This window comes from Oenanthe melanoleuca, chromosome 1 (assembly GCF_029582105.1).
Source record: "Oenanthe melanoleuca isolate GR-GAL-2019-014 chromosome 1, OMel1.0, whole genome shotgun sequence".
NCBI lineage: Eukaryota > Metazoa > Chordata > Aves > Passeriformes > Muscicapidae > Oenanthe > Oenanthe melanoleuca.
In genome coordinates this window covers 103284650-103309709 of record NC_079333.1, presented here as the reverse complement: position 1 = coordinate 103309709, position 25060 = coordinate 103284650, and the positions used below count along the sequence as shown (strand labels likewise).

The 25060-nt window shown below is 33.7% G+C and overlaps 1 protein-coding gene across 1 annotated transcript in view; it reads left to right on the top strand.

Annotated features, from left to right (window-relative positions):
* CFAP47 (cilia and flagella associated protein 47) overlaps positions 1-25060 on the top strand; it is a 256706-nt gene that overhangs the window by 133326 nt on the left and 98320 nt on the right. The window contains 2 exon segments of the mRNA XM_056491982.1: positions 4652-4789; positions 19800-19897. Coding sequence (XP_056347957.1) covers positions 4652-4789; positions 19800-19897 — 236 coding nt within the window.

Below are 25060 nucleotides of genomic sequence, written 5' to 3'. Positions count from 1 at the left end.
ACTTGCTCATTTCTCCCTGGTATGAGTCTTAAAGCTTATCTCAATTTATTTCCATTGTTGTAGGAAGCAATTAATTCAATCCTAGTGTATCAACAAGTAGTAGGATTTACAGAAACTCCTTAGAATTTACATGTCTCATCATAGAGATTTTTCCTAGTAAAAGTAGAGATTATGAAGTTTTGTACTAACCTACAGTAAATACCCATTTTTTGTCAATAGAAAAACTACAAGAACAAAAAATTGGCTGAATAGCTACATAAATTGCACTCATCTTGTTCATTTATCTTTTGTCTTCTGTGGAACATTTTTGTAGCAGCAACTATACATAGATTTCATTGGCCAGAAAAAAAAACCAGAATAAGATTAAAAACCCCTTCTCCTACTCCCAAGACCTTATTAACTTCATGCTGGTATATTTAAACCACAAGCCAAATGTTTCTATATCTTTTCACATTTGTGTGATGAATTCTGTGGCTGTATAGCCTTCTATTCTTTTTTCCAGTTAAAATATAGGGATACTGTGGACTTTTATCATCTCTCTGCAGCAGAAAGTAATCATGCACACTATGTATCTTTCCAATATTCCATTTAAGTTCTACAGAAAGAAAAGTATTGAGCCTTTCTTGCTCTTTTAATTGTATTAATGGATACAGGGGGTGTGTAGTATATAGCCAATGAGTCAGTCTAACATGGGGGGTTGTAATTACAATTTTATTGAGAAATAAAACAGCCTGCCTCCTTTTAAAGGGATGCATCTTTTCTAAAGCAATAGAAAGCAAGGCTTTGGTATTAGTATGTTGACTGTAGTTGCATAAAATGTTTCAACTCTGGTTAGTAAAGCCAGAATATATGCAGTGATTTTTGAACAAGAAAGCTTTAAAAGGAATGATGTGTCAGGAAAAAAGAATTATTATTAATAATCTGTAATTATTAATTTTCAACATAATTCTAGAAATACTTGTATTATTGCTTTTACAAGTTTAGGATCATATATGAAAGTTTAGTGTCTTATATAGATGCAAAAGGACAGCTAAGGAGTCTTGTTTTTTAAAATAGATGATGATGGCATAATTCTGTGGCCAGTTGAATCAATGGGTATTGTATCTCTGGGATGTAGGTGAAATCTGGTTTGGTTGTGAATGTATGTTTAAAAAAATTGTTAGCCATGACATTTTGGCAAGTTACACTACTATGTAATGTGTGACAGAAAAGTCAGAACTAATCAACTAGATACAAACAAGAAAAAAACCCTGAAAACAAAAACAACAACAACAACAACAACAAAAAAAAACAAAACAAAAACAAACAAACAAAAAAAAAACCAAAAAACCCCCACCCAAAACATTGAGGACTACTGTGCATGAAAAGATTATAATTTTTAAGTTGTTTTGTAGCATCAATAATGAAAAGTGAGATGCATTGGTAAGTAAAAGTTCTGTAAGATGACTGTGCATTCATAGCCAGAAGACCAGAACTCTCTGTCAAAGCTCTTTAAAGGCACAGGAGCCAAACTCAGCAGAACTGCATGAAAATGTAAAATTGCTTTTTGTATTTGTTATTTGAAATATGTCATTTTTGATGCAGTGTTTCTGCATATTTCCAATGTATTATTTATGACTTCATAGAGCACAAAGTACTTTTTATTACTCTTTCATTGTAAAAAAATCTTTTCCCATCCTGCAAAACATCTCTTGACAGGAATATTTTTGTAGCCCATAATTTGAATAAATTAATATATTTATGTATCATCTGCTATCTTAGGATCCAATAGGGGTCAATGGGTTGCACCATTTGCTCCCAAACCAGGAGAGTATTCTAATTAGGAATACTTCCTATGAAAATGTTCTGCCTTAATTTATAGACTCAAGTCATGCAGATCATATGATGTACTGTCCTCACTGATAAGGGTTCTGCATTTTAGATTTGACATAAAATTACTACACTTTTTTCTTTTGTTATTTGCAGTTCTTGCCAGCAGTGATTTTCTTTTATTTTCCCCCTAATAAAAAATTCAAATAGCTTTGAGCCAGTAGTAGATACTTTGATGCCCATGAAAATTATGAAAGATGATTAATGAATATTTTAAGATTAAGTAGATAAACTGAGTTATAAAATATATGCCATCTGAAGTAAAACTCATTACTTTTTCTAGAAATACTTTGACTGATTTGAGAGCCTTGCAGAGAACTGTATTCACCACATCAATTCACCTTTATCGATCAGGATTACAACCTCATTGTTATTAATTCTGTTTGTTTGAGATCTGATTTTCATAAAGGAGGAAAATTGAGTGTTAACAATTATACTACAATTCTTCACTGACTTTTTCATTGTGCAATTAGTGGATTATCAGCACTGATACTTGATTTAGCAATTCAAGTAGTTTTTTAGTTACCACAGTTCCTCTCAGAGCTCTTGAAGTATTCTTGAGCACTAGTAATTTATTCTTTTACAACTTTTCAAGCATTCCAATATTTACTGCAAATAAAAATTAATTATTCAAGAGCTTCAGCAAAATTATTTTGATGCTTCTGAAGCCATGTTTTGTGCAGAGAACAACAGTCACTCTTTGTTTTACCATTCTCATTACTTAAAACTTCGATTGCTCCTGTTCTGTCCCTCTTTCTCCCACACTCACGTATGGATTGTTCATGACTCTGAAATACAGAAAACTGGTAAAAAAATCCTTCATGGTCACTGCAAGGGAAGGACTATAAGAAAAATTACTAAAATTTTAATTAAGTACAAAAATATTGTTTTCTGTTGGTCAAATTTATGAATGAATTGATTTTCAGCATTTAGCCAAGACTTTTTGATCTACTTCAAAGCTATAATTTTGCATTTTTTTACTCATTGTCTTCTAATTGTTGACATCTTTCAAGCATATTCATGGCAAGGATTGGTATTTAAAGTTAATGAATTCTCTCTTACACTTTGATTCTCTCTAATATTTTGATTCAATGGACTGGAATAATACTAGGATTATATATTGAGACATAAAATCAGATGCATTAGTCAGTATCTATTATCATTAGTCATTAATTAGTCATTTATCCTATGATCCATTACGTAGTAGTGCCATTCCATATGTACAATCACATCAAGATTTATATACCTTGAGCATTTTCTTCAGCCTTCATTATCCTTTCCATAATGGTTTTATTTTTTTATCCTTCTTGCACACCTACTTTATCTTTAAGATAAAAAAAAAATATTAATTTCCTGAACTTGCAGTCACTGCCTACTTGGACCCAAGTTCTGCCTTATTTACATGGAGCAATTTTTAAAACTTTTTAATTTGAAGTTCTTATGGTTTGTTTTTAATTAGTTTAGTTTATTTGTATTTAAATAGAATTTTCTTAATGAAAGAAAATTTGGGATTATTTTTAAGTTTGAGGTTATATATGATATTGTTCCTCTGGATTTAAATCTATTTTCTTTTTTTTTAGTTTTTTAACTTCATTGTTTTATACCTATTCTTCTTGGTTGCTTTCTCTCAAAAAAAAAAGAGATTATTCCTTATAATCATTTAATGTAATCCTTCTTAGTAGGGATAGTTTGTCAATGTTTATCATGTCACACCTCTGCCCCATTCAAAGTTGTAGAAGCAAAGGATACCATCACATGTTGTATTTTCAAATCAAATTTCTCTGGGACTCATAAAGAATTCCCCATTTCAAATTTTAAAAGTTCCATTAATAATACTTTTCCCAAGTCCTTGGTAAGACAAAAAGAATGAGGTCCCTTTTGGAGATGTTTCACATAAATTCTAGTAATCACAAATGAGAACATTCCTTACTATATGATGGCATAAAATAAGTCACCTCCTCAGATTTTACATGAAGCAAGAATTAAACCTGCAAAATGTATTTATTTTGGCTTTGAAACTCTCCAGAATGTATTTGAACATTGAAGGACAGTAATTTAGATACAAGTAGAATGTTATGTGGTATTTCCAAAAGTTTATGTGGATTTAAAATTCTTAGCCAGAAGCAAAAAATGGAAGAAATGAAACTTGGTGATTTAAAGCCAATATATCAAATCTTCCAGAATAACATTAAAATTATTTAAAAGCATCCTGTACATACTAGATTTTATGTTATTAAATAGAGATCTGGCAATGTAAAAATTCAGGCTTTATAGTCTCTCTGTATTTTATCTTCTTCACATATTTGATTACGATTTCACATACAATACAGAAAGGTATCACAGGAATATTTTAACTATTGCAGTTATTCTCTTATAGCACTAGAATGAGACACTGTGATTTAAAAAGAAATAACAGAAACAATCAAGATTATGCACAGAAAATTGAGCTGGGAAAAAGATACAATTAGTGGCCATCAGATTTTGTAACTTTTATGAAGTCCTTGTTGGTATTGTGTTTTCTACTACTGATCTTTTTCAGGTGCTCATTATGGATCTCTTCAGGCAAGTAGAAGAGCTCTTTGGGGACAAAAAATGGTTAATTTCCTTGCACTCACTCAAGAGATATTTTTTAATATCATAAATTATATTGGATGGCTGACACCTGGAGTGGAAGTTTTACTTCATTAGTTTTGAACTGAGGAAATGCTTGTACATGTCTGGCAGTCTGTTTTTGTGAAGCTAATGCCTGGGTAATACAACACCTGCTATCTGTTTGTTTTAGGTATAATTTCATTTGTTGCTCAAGATGAAGACCAACAGCAGCCTCAAGGCAGCAGCTCACCAGAGAAGACAGGCGGCAAACAGGCCCTTCAGAAACTGCCAGCAGGGACTCCACAAGATCTTGATGCAGGTAACATTGGTGTGTTTGTTATTATGGGTTCATTTATTGTCAATTTTCATTAAACTGCATCATAATGTAATGATTAAAGTTTTAAAGTTAAATGAATATTTAGTATGCACAGCCTACAAACAGTGTATTAAATCATCCTTTATGCATTTTTGAAACATCTTTATGAAATGTTAAGCTGAGGTTTTCTTTTTCTTTTTTATTCCCTCTTTTTGGAATGTCACTGACTGTTGCTCATTGTTGAAGAGGGGCACAATGTTTTTAATGCTTTCTTTATAACTCTCCAATGATACTGATAGTGCTGATGGAAATGCAGGCCTTTCCTGAAATTCATATTGCTCCACTTCTTTCCACTGTGGAAAAAACTTTCTTATAACAATCAGACATAGATAATCCTTTGGTACAATGAAATAAAAAAGAGAAAATTCCAGAATGCTTACTTTCATACTATCACCACCTGCTTTACCCTAAGCAGTATCTGCATTAGTTTTGAGATTTCAAGTGTTCCAGAGGAATACCTTTGTGGTTACATCAATTGTTATTAGATTAATTTCTCCACTTTCTTAATTTACTTATTTTTATTTGCAAGTATATAAAGTATGCAAGTTCGCCTACAGAACCATGTTCTTTATGCTTTTAATATTTAATTTGGTATATATTTAAATTATCAAACTTTTTATAATTGATAAAACAGTATTTTTTGCAAGGAAAGCTATCAAGGAAAGTTTTAAACTAAAAAAGTTGGTTTAGTCAATGTTGAGTTTTTAGGAAATTAAGAAGGGCTTGCAGATTGGAGATCTTCTTCTTTATAACTGTATTTTCTAGATAAATTAAAAGAAGCTATTTTTATCAATAAATTAGAAATAATTAGAGTCAAGTCAATGTGAACATCAGAAAGTCTGTTCTTTTATAGTCATTAATGTCTGTACAGCAACATGGAAGTTGGTTGACATTAAAATTCAGCATCTCACTGGAACTTTATGGAAGAAATATTTTAACAAAGATTAAATTAAGGTGATACATGCAGATAATAGAGACAAGAATTATAAATTTCCAGATATTAAGTGGAATTAAAAGTAAAAACAATATAAAGGGTGATGCCAGGTAAATGGCAGATAAGCTTCAAATCTCTACTGAAAGCCTGAGAATATTAATGAATTTAGCTAAGCTTCAATTGCCCAAATGAAACATTTTTTATGAGATATTTGCAAATTTAGGAATCATCAGTCCAAAAATAGTAAAGGATGTAACTTAAAATAACTGAACATAGAAGATTAAGCAAGAAAATATTTTAGGAGAGTGGATGTCTCAGTACTGACCCTGTCACTGATATGAGGGTGCTGTTCTTAGGTAGAAAATCCAATGTGACTTCATGGTTTGCTATTATCATTGCTGTTAATACTTTTGCTCCATTTGATTCCCCAATGACAATCTGGGACTGACTGGTCTATTTATGCATTTAAAATGTTTTTCAAGCAAGGAAAAAAATAACGACCTATGCAGAGAAAGTAATCCCCATATAAATTGCATGCATATTTGCAAATTTAAAATACCAACAACTGCTTGGTTTGTTTGTGGGTTTTTTGTTGGTTTTGGGTTTTTGTTTTTTGTTTGTTTGTTTTTCTGTGATTTTTTTTTTTTTAGCATTTTTGCATTTGGAGCTATATTGTTCCAGGGCATACAGGCTTTGGGGAATGGCATAGAATATGTAGAACATTAAGTATTAGACTGTTTTATGCTTTTTTCCTTTGTCAAAAATATTGTTCAATTACTGCTAGCTTTCTCAGTAGGTGCCCTTCTTCAGTACTGCAGTCTGCTGGAAGTTATGAATTTTCCTGTGCCCTTTTGTGACTCAGAACAGCTTGATTCTCCCAGTAAACTAACATGTTGTTTTGAAACAATTCAGATTTAGCAATGCTTAAAGGACCTGTGGCCCACATGGAACTTTGTGAGGCATGATACTGTGTGCAATTAAAAATCTGTTCAAACAATGCATGGTAACCCATTTAAAATTAATAACAAGAGCAATCTTTAATTGCTCACAAAATAAGTCTACTGATGAACTTTAGGTTGCATCACCCTTCCTGCAGCAGGTGCTGTAATATTGTTGTGCTGAGAAGGCAGGTAATGTTGCATCTGCACTAACCACTAATTAGTCACTCCTCCTGTGAATCTATGCATCTGTGTATTTTTGGATTTTGTAGCATGTAGGACTGCATTTGCATATAAAGAGATTAAATTTTATTACCCAATTTAAATGTCTGTTACCTGCATTATGCTTGTTTTGAAAGTCTGTATAGGCTGTGAACTCTTCTACTGAGAAACATCATTCTGTCATGTCTAGCAGGCCTCAAATGTGAATGTATAGAATTTTGTCAATTAATAGCCAATTAAATTTTAAAAAATATTCTGAGAAACAAAATCCCTAGCAGAAATAATGAGTGCTTACATGACAGGTCCAGGTGTAAGCCCTTACTAGTTATCTGTAACAAAAAACATTCAGAGTGATATAAAAAAATAACATTTTGAAACCTAAGAGGAAATGAGCAGCGGTCTCCCTGCAGCCAGTGCCCTTGTTATGCCTGAGTATTTGACCATCATTTTGCCTTTCCTACCTTGTCATGCTTACAAACCATTATTATTTTACCCTTTAGCAAGTAATGAATTATAAACACACAGAGAGTGCATAATGGTAATGAAAAAGAGCACTAATATTTACCAGTTGCTCACAATTGTACAAGCATGTCTGAGATAATGAGGTGAGCAGAGGATAGAGGGAAGGTCCCCACCAGGCTCCTCTATCATCCTCTTTCAATTGCTGTGACCTGTGGAAGTATTCACTGAGCCAGAAAACAGGAAAAAGTCAAACTTTAAGGCCTAGTACCTGGGACAGTTTATAGGAAGTGCAGTTCAAATCAAATACACAATTTTTGAAAAATTCTTACAGTGTGGAGGTTTTTTTCCTAGCTGAATAATGATTTGATCTTTTATATTAATCTAAATATTATGAAACATTCAAAGTAATCTTTCACAAAAAATTGACATTCTCCCCAGGCTATTTGACATTCAAATTACTGCAACATCAGCAACATTGTCTAAGGGTGAGAACAACTTCCTTCAAGGTTTATGTTCAGTCCTTTAAGCAGAGGAAAAAATTGAATAAACATTCTCAGAGCCTGTTTGGACAATCTAACAGTTAATCTAATTTATAAATAGATTTACAAATCCAGAGAAAAGTTTATGTGTATATATATATATTTATTTATTTCAAGTTTCTGAAAGCTTTGCAAGTCAGAAATATCAATTAAAATGATCGAGTCCAAATTATCTTTTTAAGATGACAAGGAGTATAATTCCCAATAGGAGAAGAAAGTAGAGCACATTTCTCTTTCCAATCTAATTTCTTCTTCCTGTTGCTGTTATTATTATTACTATTATTACAGGTCATGCTAGACTTTCATAACTAGGCAAGCTTGCCCCTGTCACTGCTGTCACTGTCTGCCTTTGAAGCTAGAAATAGATTTTTCTTGAGGACTGTTTGTGATTAGGCCATTATAGTTGTGTAAGTAATTGTTTTTTTAGTAGTAAAAATCTCAGTGTATCTCAGTGTTTTCTGATGGATGAATTTTGTGCCTATCTTAGATCCTCTTGTCCCCTGAGTAGCCTGCTGCTGGAATTTGCTGAGGACTTTTATTTCTATAGCAGCTGAAAAATAAATTTCCCACAGAGAATTCTGGTTTTTAATTTATCCCAGACACTGGGCATGCCTGCAGTCTCCCACATTCATTATGGGGTAGATTTGCTGAACTGACTAGCAAAGAGCCACTCATATTTTTACAGAGAAGGCAGTAGATATTTCTTGTCCATTGCAGTGCTTTATTTGTTATGGCCTGTATTGTCTCTCTCAAAATATTTATTTTGCTCTCTCTGTGGGTAGAGTCCTAATTGCTCTTGGCATAACTATGACATTTTAAATATTAGGGAGCTGTTGTTTCCCACTGTGGCAAAAGGCAGATGACACTTTTTACACTGGCAACACAGAGGGAGTTTATGTGTGTGCAAGAAGTTTTTTGAAATCTAGAATTAATTGTAAAAATGTGATTAATATTACTGGTAATGTATTATATTAAATTTGTGTCATTTAGGAAGAATGTTTCTTCTTTCATAATGTGATATATACATTAATTACTATTGAATGTTGGAAAGAATTGCTGATTGCTTTCTCTAACTTCTCTGGATTTATTGTTTATCTACACCTTATTTGCCCAGCAATATATTGAGAAATTAGTAAGAACAACCTTGTAAAGTTCAACTACTCTAAATATGGCAGACAATATCCATGAAATTAATGAAGGGTTGGTTTTATTAGCATGCAATTGCATGAACATAAAAATCTTCTGCTTGAAGATTAATGGAATTTTGCTTCACAATTTCTTTCTATTATTGAAGACATAAATTGCTCATACAACTCTATGATATGTTTTCTGAAATCTAATGGAAATTCACCCACTTCTTCATTGTGCTCAGGATGCTATTTCATATAAGTGATCTTGTATTTTATGGATGTATGGAGAAATAAATGTCGTTTTCCTCAAATGACCTGAGTGCTCAGCAGAAATCCTTAATACCTCTTCCAGGGAACACATTTTTTCATCCCAGAACAAATGTTCTCTTTTCTCTATGTGTGATGTTGATTTCTGTTGCCTTTTTGCCTTTCCTTAGGAGGATAAGATGAAATATCTAGTCTGTGATAGAGCTTAGAATGCAAAGTTATCCAAATCCCAATGAACTTGAAAGGTTCATTTTAAAGTAAAAGGATTATACTGAAAAGGAAAAACAGACATTTGTCAGTTTTAATGTCTACATTTGCCTAGCTGTGTTCCTATGAAACACTGCAGTAAGACTGGTTAGGGTTGATAGAATGATTTTGGTTAATTTGATATTTTTAGAAAACCCCCAGTATTTTGGGGAAAAAAAAATCTGTAAATAGAGAATATTTTTTTTTACTAATACTGGCAGTCAGGAATCACTCATTGATGTGCACGAGTATAATTTTTGTAATTCTGGGCTAACTTCATATAGGAAGTAGGCATTCTTAGCCTTAATATTTAGCATGTTTTTGAGTGGAAACTGCATACACTGAGCCTGCCTGAATATGGTAGAGAATTTAAAAATGAACCCTGAAAGTGAGATGGCTTCTCACTGAAGTCTCATGTAGTTTTGTATGATCAAATTTAACTCAAATTAAAGGGCCAGTTAAAAAGTCATGTATATTTAAGAAAATGTTGTCAATTTAGCTTGCTGGTAGCTAGAAGGGATAAAATCTTTGAAAACTAATTGCATTCTTTAATAGAAATGAAGATATGTTATACTCAGCATTTTTGAATTGCAAGCTGGGGGATATAAAACTTTTAGAGAAATAGTGAAATTGATTTTACAGTTGCAAGGGAAATTCTATAATTCAGTTGTTTGAATATTATTTGTCTTTCATGTGAAAGGTTTCTGCTGTCTGTATGTGCTGCAACTCATAAGAGCAGTTATTTGCTTTTGTGACACAGCACTAGTAAAAACTGGTTTAACTTTGTCTTCAGTAAACTTATTTTCAATATTTTATGTTTACAATAATAAAATAAAATAAGGCTTGGAATTTCACAATAGAGAACACAAAGTATATTTCACCACAGCTTATTACACCTGGAGGATTGTTAAGGACCTTTAACAGGTCTTTGCTGCTAAGACTTAAAATTAAAAAGCCTTTGCAATAACTAAGTGCCATATTTGTGAGCAGGCTTCTGTGACTGAAGAATACCTGCTGCTTTTCTGCTGTCTTTTTATTTTTTTTACTGCTAATCACAGAACATTGTGTTTAACTAATATACTCTTTATGTAATCTATATTTCAACAATGTACAATCATATTTCATTTAATAACTTGTGTATGACTGAAACAAAAGTTGAAAGCAAGAATTAATTACACATTGGTATTTTTTTACCAAACCAAGATTTTTACGAGTTCTCAAGTCATACTAATTTCATTTTTGACTTCTTTCTGGCTACAATTTTTTATGTCAAATGTCCTATTTTAAAGAGTTCTTAACAGCCAAAATGTTAATTTTATTAAGATATTCTGTGTAGTAAAACATGACCTATTAAAAAAGATAAAAAATTAAAAACTTCAATTGTGTTTTCTCTGAAGAAATATAACTGTTAAAAGCATACATTTATAAACTATTTTCATGTTTTGTTTTCATTCTGATGTCGAACAGGAAAACAGTTTGGCATCATTTGAAGGAATTTCCTAAGTGGAAATCATCTAAATATAACTTAACCTACTGTGCCAAGGGTATATCAGCTCTGACTGTGTGGACATGACTTCTGAACTGGCTTTTGCCTTTTCAATTTTTGCCTTAAAATATTTGTGTGACAGAGCTACCCAAGCTGTTCACCTGGCAAGTGATTTCCTTGCATAAGTCACAGTTTACACACTCTTAAAATGTGCAGCACTATGCAAAACCTAGCCAGTGAATGCTGTTTCTGCCAAGAGGCAGAATAAAAAGGTTATTTTACCATACCCTTTTTAAAAATTTTTTTAAGCAATTGGTACTTCTGATATAAGGCATCTTTCCCTTCTGTTCTCTTTCCAGTTCTTTTCCTTGTTACGTGCCTTATATTGGGTTTGTATGCATCCTTCAATATTACTGATGATTTTCCTAACCTTCCAGAGAGCCTATAGGGAAATTTAAAACCCTTTAATCCATGAATACCCTTAGCTTTATATGCCTTTTATGCTTTATAGCTTTTAATGCTCTTTAGCATAATAGGAATGAGGAATATTTTTTCTGTTTCTTATCTGAGACCTTATAAATTGATAGCCAGAAACAAGGTTCCCTTTGGATTTTTATGTTCCCTTTGGGTTTTTCTGCTACCTTTGGAATTTTCCAAAGTTAAGACATAGATAGACAAAGATAGAAAAATGATGTCAGTAGAAATAAAGGCATATATGGCAAATGGAAAAAAACACAAGTTGTCCCTTGGGGGTAAAGTGTCTTAATTTAAGTAATTTTGAAAATTATATGAAGTAGGAGGAAACAAGGAGGTTTAGTAAATAATTTGAGGTCATTTGTTTAACACAGTTCTGACTCTGCATTTGTTAACAAAGTATCACAATTCAATTTGTGTGAGCTAAAGGTTATGGCTGTGAATGAGGGTGTTTTGAGACATTTTGTGGAATATGAGAATGTGTTAGGTATAACTTGGTAGAAGTAATTTGTTTCCTTGTGGATTTTGACAACCACACCTCTAGGATATTCTTCAAATTTATTTCCTAACAAAAACTGCATGACCTAGGTAATCTGTCCTTGTTCTTCTCCACCCTCACGATTGTAAAGTTTCACTGATACTTTTTCCATGCTCTAAAAGTCCACTATTTGTTTCTCCATCAGAGGTCACTCCTGGCAGCAACCTTTTGTGCATGTGAAAATTGTGAGCATCGTCTTTACTCAAAAATCTTCTCTAAGGAAAATAGAATAAAATAATTTATTAAGCAATAGTTGTTTTCTGAGCTTCAAATCTTATTGGTAGTACAAGTTTTTCTGTGGTTTCATGTCTATTCATAGTTGCCTAACAATAAGCTATTTTATGGGGTTTTTTTTACTTCTTGAGTTATTGTCTCTTTGCCTTTTGGAATTATTTCCTTATTCAACTCTTAGAGTAGATTATTCTATGTATCTTCTCCACTTAACATCAGCTTCTTTCTTTGCCAGGTCTTTGAACTGAGGTAATTATAATAACCAAATAACTGCGAGTCTTAAAGCAAATATTATTTATCTTCACATTAGAAGTTAAGAAGTACTTTAGAAGTGTTAGTATTTTAAACAATCACTTCACCATGTAATCTCCAATTATGTCAAATTTATGCTGAGTGAAAAGTTCTAGTTCTTCTTCCTTGCTATTCAAACTTCTAAAATCATAGTGCAGTAACTGAAAAAATATCTTCATGTAAATTACCATGAAGATTCTGCTTGTGATGGCAGTCTGATTTGGAGGTAACCAGCGGAGACATGTTAATCATCACTAAGACTAATAGAGCCAGGCAATAAAAGACAAAATAATACCTTAAAGGGAGAGTTTTGAGAAGCCCATGTGACATAACGTGTGTGAAGTGCAGGTTGCTCTCAAACATACAGACCATTGCACTTGAAACCTGCCAAATTTCTTTTCAATGGTCTATTCATGGCAGATTCCTTATGTAGTAGATTGTTAAATGTCCCTGCCATCCCACCTCTTCAGCAGGTATTCAGTGGCTTATTATTAAAGTCTGGGGTTCTTCTTAGTGTGTAGCTTTATGTTCTTAGTAAGAAATGCCCAGTAAGAAATGTAATTGAGAAGTTGGACCTATGTTGGTAAGGTTTGTGACAATCCTTTGAATTCATACCACAGAATTTATTCCCTAAACTTTTACTAAGGCAGAATATTCCCTTCCCTTCCTCACTTATCCCCACTCTCCCAAAACTGCCAAAAGAGTGAAGTTTTGATTCCTGTGTTGTTAAAAAGTGCTGGATTTCTTTTCAGCATTTGAAATTTTCTTACTCTTTCCATACTTTGTGTTCACATATGTCATGCTGCCTGCAGAGCTCAAAAAGGTGATACCAAATATATTACCTCTGTTCTTGTTCATCTCTTGTTTTAGATCTGTATTTACTAGTGTCACAAGTCACTGTCATGTGCTCTGAGTTCACTCCCCTGCCACAATTCCATGATTTCATTAGAAAGAGTTTGATAAGTTAAAAAGATCAGATCCTGATTTCTGTGTCTGTGTGCATCAGCAGATACATCTGTCACCAATAGACAGGCTGGGCTAAATGTCCTGGTACGTACCTTGTTAAATGTAGGACAAATAGAGAGGAGAAAAAGCCCCTGTACAAGGTGATTAACCATATTTGCCATATTTACATTTTCATCACTCAACTGCAAGGGAGAAGGGAGATCTGTGACATCATATTAAGGTACTGAGAGTTTATGAAGGACATCAAGAATCTTCTGAGGTAAAGATATTTTCCATCTTCCACATCCCATGGACATAGCTGATCTGCTGGATGATTTTTTTGAAGTTGTTACCTGGGAGATGGAGATGAGAAAGTGTCTATGGAGTAAAGGTGTCTAACTGAAAAATGGTGTTAGAACATCCTGCTGTGGTGGTATTAATAGTATGGAAGACTGAGCTTCAAAAATTGAAGATACCAATAGCATTAGTTATCCATTTCCTTGAAATAAGCTGTCTAGTGTTAAAATTCTCTCCTCTCCTTACAGTTTTGAAGAAGTTTAGGGAAAAGGAATGTCTTTCATGGGCCAGTGGCATCTCAGTCTCCATCATAAGGTGGTGATGTTCATTTGAAAAGATGGATTTGAAGCCAGAATTTAAAAAATAGAGGTTCTAGATTTATGCCTTTTAAAAGTTGTTTTTAAAAGATGCTTTCTCAGAGCTTTGTGTTGTACTAATTATAGATAATTCCAAGGGCCAAAACAAGATTTGATTTTGCATTTTAAAAGATTGTTCTAATTTCCATTTCTGAATTTTTTTGAGTGGAAAAGGCTCTGGAGATAAAGTAGTTATGTAATTTAGGACAAGTCCTGAAGAAAAGGAACCTTAATCTATCTTGTAGATTTTCCTTTTGTAAAATACCCTTCTTCACCAAGCCTGCCTATAAGTATTATATTAACTTGAAAATTCTGAATTGATTTAATAATAAGTACATATTTACACATGAAAGCATCATAATTTAATTTTAAATTGCTGCATTTTGAAGGCATCCCTTTTGTACATCAGTTCCAATTTACATGTGCAAACTAATGCAATCTTCTGTCCTCAAAGTCACTTTAAGAGCTGTCCATTTGCATGACTTAGGCTGGATACAGAATGTAAGGCACACTCTAAATTTATGAATGTTGCTCTTGGGGAATTATTGCTGTATTAACTCTGCAATTAGGTAAAAATGCTGTGGAAAGAACTCACATTTAATTTGAAAATATCACTTAAATTCAGCTTTTTCCTTAAATAATTATATTGCTGATGCCAATACATGAAATCAGTAAAATTAGGATGAAGTATTTCTAATAAATTACTGTTATTTAGCAGTACAGTTTCCCACTGTGTCCATATCACACACACTCCCCCCCAAAGACCCTAGAATTCTACAATTTTCAGGACACCAAGGCAAATCTTCCTTCATCATCAGTGAGGTGTCATTCAGGTGGCTGATGCACAGCTCTGTCTCAATCAGGAGAGAAGAATTTTTTCTATTTATAACTGACAGCACACTTAATGGCTGGTGTAGCAGACACAGGATGAAAAGTAAATTTATGGAAAGGGGACAGAGAGATCAGAAATTTCAGCTTGTGGCTGATATGGTAATAAGATGTTCTCATCCAAGTGAGTAGAGAGGAGCAGCTTGTGAGTGGAAGGAAGAGGATTTCAGAACTGATAACTCTTCAGGATGTGATACAAAATATAAGATTAAAAGTGTATGGCATAAAATGCTGATATGCTAAGAAATATCTTTGAAATGTTATATAAATCATTATTATTAATATTATCATTATTATTATCATCATTTATTATTTAGTATTTAGTATTTATTATTTATATATTATCTATAAAAATATTTTTTAAAATTGCACAATAAACTAAGAGATCAGCCAAAGAAGAAACAGTTTATTTGCATCACTGAAGAGAAGTAGGACAAGGCACCAGACTGATTTGATTACAAAAGGATATTCAGCTCAGGAAGAAAACCCAATGATTTTGTTATATCATGGAATGGAGGTTTTGGAAGTTTGAGGTTTTAATCTGAAATGTTTGTTAAAGGTTCAAGTTTAATTTTCATGTAAATTTAATTTAATAATCCTGTGTTTTAAATACAGAACTTTTTTTCATACTACATTTGTCTGTTCACAAATGTAATTACTGTAGATAAATACTATTTGAAGAATTGACTTGTTGTTAAGGAATGGATACAGAAATATGCCTTATTTTTGTTTTTTGTTGTTCCCCCACCTCAAAGTAACTACATGAAACAGGAATTACACAGCTTTCTGTTTCCAGTGATTCCATAGTAAAACCAAAAATTACAAATTAATCAGGGAAAGTTCTAATAATTTAAAATTAGGGAAATCTTTTACAATGGTGCTAACAATATGCAGCAGGTAACACATGGAAGATGCTCTAACCATGAGTGACCCTGGTCAGGGTGCAAGCCCACTGACCAAAGGACAGACTGAAGGAAAGGTGGTGGAGATTAAATATTGAAGTTTAGAAGATTTGTGCTCGCTCCTCTCTAGTGGTGATTTCCATCTGATGTACTGACTACAATTTGTTTTGTTTGTTTCATGAGATCTGACAAGATCATGACCTGATGGCTGCATGAAGCAGTTAAGGATTTTTATTTGTCATCGAAGGCCCAGAGTGAGGAGATAAGAGATGCAGGCCTAAAGTCAGATGGGGTTTATCTCACAAGACATCAAAGTGCTCTGCTCAGGCCCTAAGAAAAGACTTGAAATGCATTAAAAATGTCAATGGAAGTTTAGAAAAGTAGAGAGAAAAGGACAAGTGCATACTTTTTTTTTTTTTTTTTTTTTTTTTTTTTTTTTTTTTTTTTTTTTTTTTTTTTTTTTCCTGCCTGGTTTTGAAATGTGTGTGGAAAACAGAACCAGACAAATATATCCTTGTTCTGTGTCTGGAGAAGGAGCTATCTGAGTTTCAGCCAGAGTATATTGAGTTTATCTCCACTGCTCCTGGTCTTTGAGCCTTTCTCAGCATCTACTCTCTGGTAAAGTAAAACTCTTTGAAAAACTCTAACAAGAAATGATGAAAGAAATCCCCAAACTCCTGACTTTCTGCTCTGTACATTGGAAGATGAATTTCTAATACTACACCTATCTTCAGCCATGCCAGTTGTTTTTTGGGTTTGAGTGCTGAGATAGAACTAAAGAAAATTCCAGACAGAACTAAAGGAAATTATTTTGATCTGTTTAAGGTATTTTATTTTTTCCAGGGTGAAGCTTTATAGCTTTGGAAGTGACTTCTAAATATTTTTGAGAGTAAGAACTAGCTTCTTTCTTGTGGGTTGTCTTAGAAAGAGAAGAAATTTGGAATAAAATTAGTCTATTATTACTCAGGAATGAGGATACTTGCAATAAATTGGCCTTGATGTAGCCTGTTCAAATACATTATATGGGTAAAGACATGAGCAGGGACTCACCTTTAAAGTCACTATTTGATATCAGGTTTTCAGTTAAGTGAGGATAAAACCCTGAGTTTTATGTTTTAAACAATGCAAGTGGGCAGCAAACAACAATTCATCTTTGTTTTCACTGAGTAAAAGTTGAACATCAAAAAACATCGAAGTTTATACAACTTCAAGGCTTAATACTAAGCAGAAATTGCAGAAACTTTCAGTCAAGAGTTCAGCTGCAAAAATATAAAGATGCTCCTTCAGCAAAGAATTGCCAGATTCATACCATGCATCATGAAAACTGTTTCCATGAAAGTATTTTAAACTTTTTAGGGAAATGCAAAGTGTTATGCAAATAATATTATCATTGAAAATATCTAAATACATGTAATATCATTGAAAAATACATACAAGATATTCCTTCCTAAACATGTTAGCTGTTTCCTAGAAAAGTAATCTGTAAGTACTGTAGCTTCTTTAGGGTCTCCAGAAAAAGTATTTGATTTTTCAAAATTGAGAAAATTTTAAAGCTAAATGAATGTAAACCTTCAAATGCATAAAAAGTAGAAAAAACTAATCAAGAATTTCTAACATAGAAAAAGGTTTTAATAGCTCAAAATACTTGAAGTCAGAACTAAAAAGAAGCATCTTGACCTGAAAGCTTTGCTTTTGAGAAATATCAGAAATTAGAGTATTTTTAAGCAAATTGAACAAAAAAAAATGCATTTTTATATTAAAGGCAGAAGAGAGAAGGGAACTAGACTGTAAGTTTTCTATTACTGTAGTTATGAAGAACAGAAATGTGATTCAGGAAAGTTATGAATACAGAGGAGAAATGTGTGGTCTGAGAGAAAAAGAAGGTTCCAAGTGCATGGAAAAATAACTTGGTTGCAGTATATATGAATTGCTGGAAGGCCTAATATTGTAATGAGAAGCAGGGTACTATGTAAACCACATTTCCCATATTCACACAGCTGCTGGTTTTGTTAAATAATTCAAATAGTTTAATGTGTTGTGGCTTCCCTCCCTTATTGTGATGCTTTATAATTTTCTTTGGAATATATAAACAAACTCACATCTGTAATTACTGAATTTATGCAGGAGACCTGTCTAAAAATTGGCAACACATTCTCTGCCTTTTCATTTCTTCATATGCCAAGCTGACTTAAGCAAGGGGTCATGTACGGTTTGCACAACCACAATTTAATACATGAGGTTCTTCTGAATTCCCAGACTTGCAGAATTGTGGAGTGGTTTGGGTTGGAAGGGACCTTAAGGGCTGTCTAGTTCCAGCCCCCCTGCCATGGACGGGGACACCTTTCATCAACCACAATTTCTGGGAAGACTCTCTCTTGCAAAGGTGATTTGTTACTTTCTTCTTTATCAGTCTGAAACTTTTTTTGCTGAAACCTCAATTTGGAAGAGTCTGTCTGACTATACCCCTCAAAACAAGCTCTAGAGTTTAGAAAGTCCCTGAACTCACTGTAATGAACACTACTGCAAGGAATTAATTTGGATTTTCTGCTGCAGCCTTATCTTCCTTGAGCATTCCTTTTCCACCCTGATCATCTATCAGCCCTTCTGAGTTTGTCAGACTACCAATTTCAGATGTGTTTGAAAAGGTGTGCTACTGCCTTTTTAAATCCCTAGCAAGTTGTCACTTGAGGGTGGATTTTTTTTGGTATGAGTATTCTTGGAGGTTTGAGGAGAGGGTGGCAGCCTTGTTAATTTTCTGTTCAAATAGCAGCTTATGCTCTTTTCTGTTTTCCTTTACCCTACAGAATTCATTCATGAATGTATTGCTGTACTTTTATAAATCCCTTTGTCCTGCAGTTAATCACATATTCTTGGTCAATGGAACTTTCCTGTTGTTTTCCTCTTTTGCTTTTTACCTGAGTTCCAGATCTTTTCCTACAGTTTGAATTCATTCTTGAAGAATATGATTTCCTGAGATAAGGGTACTCTTTGATTAAAAACGTTTATTTCACCTTCCAAGGCACTATGTTTTCTTTTGGTAAAGGTGATCCTCCTTCTTGTACAAGTTACCTCTCTTCTGTGTATTGATTGTTTTTTTTTTACCTTTTGTAATTGATTAAACTCAGGGTCCTGTGCATGCCAGAATCCTTTAATGGACATTCAGAAGATCTCTCCAGCTCAATTATGCTAATTTTCATAGATTGTCAGACACTGAGGCTATTCCAGACAGTGTAAGCCTGGAATTCTGGTACTAAAACTCAGTAAATTTTGTGCATATCAAATTAGCCCAGAGAAAATGGGTAAGTTAATACAGAATGTATTTGATGAAAATTGTAAGAAAATAATGCAAATAAATCCTGTCAGAAACCATTTTATTGGAAACAGGATTTGGAAATAGTCATATATGTGGAATAAGGAACTGCACCAAGGAAAATGGTGACTCTGAGATGAGCTGGGGTCACAGCAGAAGAGAAAACCAGTAGGAGCTCCCAAGACTAATGCTGTGGTAAAACAGGAGTGTAATGCAGCTTTCTAGTTTATAATTCAGGAAAGTGGGAGTGGGAGGATTAAGGCTATTTTCATCTCATACAATATACTGACAAACAGGAATAGTGCAAGTCGTTCTTGGGTATGTATAATTAAAAGGTGCTAAACAACTCTTTACACATGAAAAAATCCTACCACATGAAATATTTGTGCTATGAAAATCAGGCCTTATGGTAGAGAGTTCAGGATTAATTTGTTTCATTGATTTGAAGGCTGCTAGGATTGATCACTCATAGGATAATTTGTAAGGCATTTTGGTTTTTCTAACAGGAGGAAATTCTACAAATTGCAAAGTGTGGTTCTCCTTGAAGATTTACAGCTCACCTGCAGCAGCAGAAAAGACAATAGAGGTGGATTGCAAAGCTCTGGTAAGATTACTCTGAATGGCTAATTTTGTTCTGCTGCATTAGAAGAAAAACTTAATTTTTATTGTTGTTCTGGCTGCTATCAGAGAGGATTAATCAATTTTATTAAGCGACCACACAATCATATTTTGAGTAATAAAATTCAATACTTATTAAGATCTCATTTAAGCTCAGGGATATGAACTAAAATAAATGCTTGAATAAAAATATGTTCTTTAATCTGTTTGAAGAATTACACTTTTATTCTGCTGACATCTGCTTTTAATTTTAGATCTTAAATAAGCCTCAGTTCTAAAAAAATCCTCATTTTATCTGTTGTCCACAACAGAATATGGCTCTTCTGGTACTTTGCTTCTTCATGCAGGCCAAATTATTATTGTCATTTAAATTTCTTTAATCATTGGTGTGTATTTAATCATGTTTGTATTACTAGATGAATACATACGGACACTCTTAAAAAAAATTAAATTATATTAGTCATACTAGAAGAGCAATTGCATCCTATTAAATAAGTATGCTTTAAGTCACTTAACTATGTAAAGATTTTTTTAGTATGTTTGCTTAATAAATAGTGTTCTTGCTTCCCACTGATTTTTAATTTTATTTGTCTTTGAATTACCATTTGTAAGATGTTTGTTTTCAGAGCTAACAGTTTTCCTAACTTCTGTAAATGGATTTTTGCTTTATCATCCAGACATCCTGCTTTCTGCATGCATTGTAACAACGGGTGGTGGTAACAGATTATATGAGTGGAAATGACTGCTATGGTATTTTTCTGTAGGAACATTTTTGCAAATAAAAATATGGGATGGAAGTGCTAGGGGAATACCTGTTCCAGTCACAGATGCTGGGAATGGAGAGAAGAGCCTTCTCAGTTATTTTACATGTGTTCAAATGGGGGGAGGAGGGGAGAATCCAAACCAGTAAGCACTTCTGAAAATGTTTAAATATCATTGTTCTTGTGTAACTTCAGGTCTGTACTTCTTTCCTTGAAGTTCAGTGTCCTGGCTGTGAACTTCTGTAGGGAAGAGAAACAGCTAATGATGTTTTCAAAGTCTTGGTGTTGGATGGGTTTGCAGGGAGGTGTCTGGTGCTGGTAAGAAAGATAAAAGCTAGACTAAAAGAGTTTGTGATTTGAGACCTTGAAAAGAGCAATGTAGGTTTTTGTCCCACAGGATCATGCATTGCCTTGTATCATTTTTCTGATCTGAAAATTCTCTGAAGTGGTAAAAGGGAAAGCTAGATTTGAAGTACACTATTGATTTCTATTGTATGAGAAATTCTCAAGGTGCACTGGAACTCTTCCTATAAATTTTAATCAAATTCAGTATGAAAACTTGAAAAAACACATTGAAGTACAAAATACTTCTGCAATGTTTGGGGCACTGAAGATATTGACCTTAAATTTTGGATAATTCCTTTAAAGGAAGATGAAGGAGGTAAAGGAGTAGCTATGCCTGTTCTTCACATCTCTATGGAAATGTAGTAGATTTTTTTATGGATGATTTTGGGAGATAACATGAGTATTTCTGACTAACAAATGATAACATGTGGTGCTGTTATGAAACTGTGATTGCTGAATTTGCCGGTTACATGGCAGGCACTTAATTTTGGAGTGTGAGAGCTTTCTGTTTCTGATGTAAGGGAATAGGATCATCCTAGCTAATGTCAGTGTGACACCAGGAAAGAGAACCAACACAGTCCTTGACTGCTGAAGAATGGTCAGACATGAACAGAAAGCAAATAATGCTGATGGTACAGTTATTAGAATGTGCACATGTCTAGTTTTTGAAAGTTAAAAATTATTTTGAAATACTGGAAGAAAATCAAAGAAATCTCCTAGGAGCATGGGGGACTGGAAAAGCAGGCCTTGTCATATGAATGTTAAATAGCACTTTTGCCAAAGAAAAAATGGATAACAAATGTGTTCATTCATTAAAGAATATTTAGTGATGATGTCTCAGTTTTGCTGACCAACATGCATCAAGAGCTAATGGCCAAAGATTTACATCTGAAAATTATTTAATCTTGCATTCAATGTCCCAGTAGTGAGAATAATAAAACATTGGAAGATCTTGCTGGTGAAAACTGTGGAGTCTTGTGAAGGTGAGAACTTGAAATTGCTTCAAAAGCTGATAAATATTTACAAAGCATAGATACCTGCTACATCTGCTACATCAGTCTGTCAGATTTAATGAATACATTGATCTCCTTTTGACCTTCAAGCCTTCTTCCTTCCTGGCTCTTGGAACAAAGAAGATTAGCAACATCTGATTTAAAATACTAATAACACTGCTTTTGTATGGTAGTTATAGCTGAATCTCATCATCAAATGCATTAGAAATTTATCTTCAGCATGTCAAAAGTACTGTTCTGTCTTACACTGTTCTGTCTTCTGAAACATCTGAAATTGGCTACAGCAGAGGTAAAGTTGGCAGGAGTTAGATGAGCCAGGTGTAGCATCTTGCTGTTCTTGCTGGTGCCCATGGTGACCACCACCCCAGGAGCAGTGCATGGTGTGGGATCATCTTGGCACATGTCCTTTATAGTCAGTGAGTATATTTGCTTGCAGATTCCAGTTTTGTGTTTGAGGTTTGAAAATACTTTAGGTTGACTCAGCCCTTTGTACTTCATACATGGGAATGTCTGAAATGCAGTGCTTGTGGCAGGGTGGCAGCTCCCACCCCATGGAGAAGGGAGGTGAGAGGTGTCAGCTTCTGGCTGAGTTTCTCTGTGCAAGGTCTGACCCTGATCTATGGCCTCAGGCACTGGCCATCAGTTGTGCTGCTTCTCTGTTGAAGAGTGCAGAGAATTCCGAAGAAACAAGAAGTTCTACCTGGCAGCACCATACAACTGTCTGTAGCTCACATTTGGTGTCAGCATAGAGTTCCTCTCTTCTGGTTTAGTGCATAAAAATCGGCTAAAAAGAAATGTCACAGTTAGGTCAGTACTGTCCCCACCCCAAACTCATGCATTGTCTCACCATCCTCCTTTAATTTGCTCAGAATTTTCTGTGCTAAGTATTATTGCACGTGCTTTCATCTACCTTTTGCATAATGCTTAATTCTGATTAGATTAGTGATCTTGAATTGGAACAATACAGGATTTTCCAGTTACATTTACCTTTGTAAATTTACCTTTTTAACATCCTAAACATGAAAAATTTCAATATCAAAGCCTATCTGGAGATATGTATCTGAAAGACTTGGAGATAATTTGGTTTAACTCAAATTTTTATTAAAATATTTATGTTTGCATTTCTACATTGTTGAGACCCATCTCACTACACATTGTTTTTGGATGTGTTTTTTCTCTCAACCTGAAATTCAAAGTGGAGATTGATTAATTAAATGAATCAAGTCCAGTTTTATGCTGCCCATGTTTTGTTAAAGTTCTTAAGACCTTTTATAGCTGAAATAATTTAAGCTTGTACTGTGCTATTAAGATTATGATTAAGGTGTTTATGGAAACAAAAATATTGAATAAGTCAATATTAAAACCCATTGCCATATTGCAGAAGTAATTCAATTATTTTAATCACTGTAGATCAGTAAAAGAAATACCCTTGTTTGAATAGAAGAGGTTATCTAATGGAAATTGGGAGTCAAATCCTATTGTAGTCCTACACTTCAGTAGACAGTGTGGGTTTCTGGTTGGGCAGATTTCAGTGAAGACCTAAGAATTGACCCATAAATTAAAGGAAGTAAAGGAAATAGCTGTTTTTATTTAAAATATACTAGTTTCTTCCTAATTTTTGCATAGAAGCACAGTAGTTCCCCCAATTTGAGACACACATCTCTAAATTGAATTAGATTTAATTTTTTTGGAGCATGTGGTAGTAGAATGCCACCACAAGTTGTTTGGTAGGATACAACACTTTAAAGGTTAATACACTATTTGAATAAGAAAAATAATGTAATCTCATTTTCTATGTTTGTGTTTATTTTTTTCTATGAGAAAAATTATAGTAAAAAAGGAAAAATTTCCACAAACTTGGCTCTTAATAGTGCTAGTACTGTTTAATATTGTTATGTTTAGAGGTTTTGGGACAGAGAAGCAGTTTCACTTTTCATTTTTTCTCCCTAGTCATTAGTACTCATGGTATCTCCTGTGTTGGATAAATGCTTGGTGCCATTACTTTGCAAATAGCAGAATAAAATATTGATTTTAACTTTCTTTGTGATAATTCCACATGCTTCTATTTTCAAGTAAGGAATGGATGACAGTCTGTTTTTTCAGTATTCAGTTAAACTTCTTGAAAATAGATTTATTTCTCATTTTCATATCCAGATTTTTGGGGTTAGTGTTTCTGTTTTGTTTTTGTCGTGGTGGTTTGTTGGTTTGTTTGGTGATGGTGGTTTGGTTTTTTTGGGTTAAAGTGAAGAAAGCTGGGTGTTTTCATGTTTGGCTGGGTTTTTTTACAACTTGAACAGATTGGTACATGATTTCTGATTTTCATTTAAAATGAATGGTTTTTAAAGCCTATAGCCTGCTGATCTGGGTGTTTTTTCTAAGCCAAGCCCTGAATGCTCTGAAATCCACTGCTCAACCATTGCAGAAATAAGAATAACCCTACTGAAATGGAGGGAGAGTATCCAGCTGCAGGTTTATTTTCTATGTTCTGTGTATATTAAGGGAAAATAGATAATTAGTGATGCCTGGAAAGGTTGTAAGGGTGCATTCCATTTGTGAAGGATTGCTAAAACTTTGTAAACAGGAAAACCCTTACAAGTGTGTCAAGGACAAATCTATATTTCAGGGGAGGGATATTATCAAGTGTGGGTAACACTGAACCCAGTCTGTCCTACTGCTGCTGATAATGAACACCTCCAGCTTTACCTTGCGACTTCATCAGTCACTGCCCAGATTCAAATTCTTTTTGTGCCAGCTGTCATAATGAAAGAAACCAATCTAAATTCTAAGAATATTTGTCTTTTTTGGGTGTTCTCTGTCATTCAGTCCACCTGGAGAACCAGTTTGGACAGTTGGAACTGCTGGCCTGTAAAGAACATTTCCCCACAATCATTTAATACTCCATCAATTCTGCTACATGTAGAAACATTTCCATACCACTGTCCTGGAATTAATTCCAGAAAAGGAATTTCAGATTGTTTTAGGCATCATTTCTATTCTGTCATTTTAGAAAATTGTTCTGTTTTGAACTGC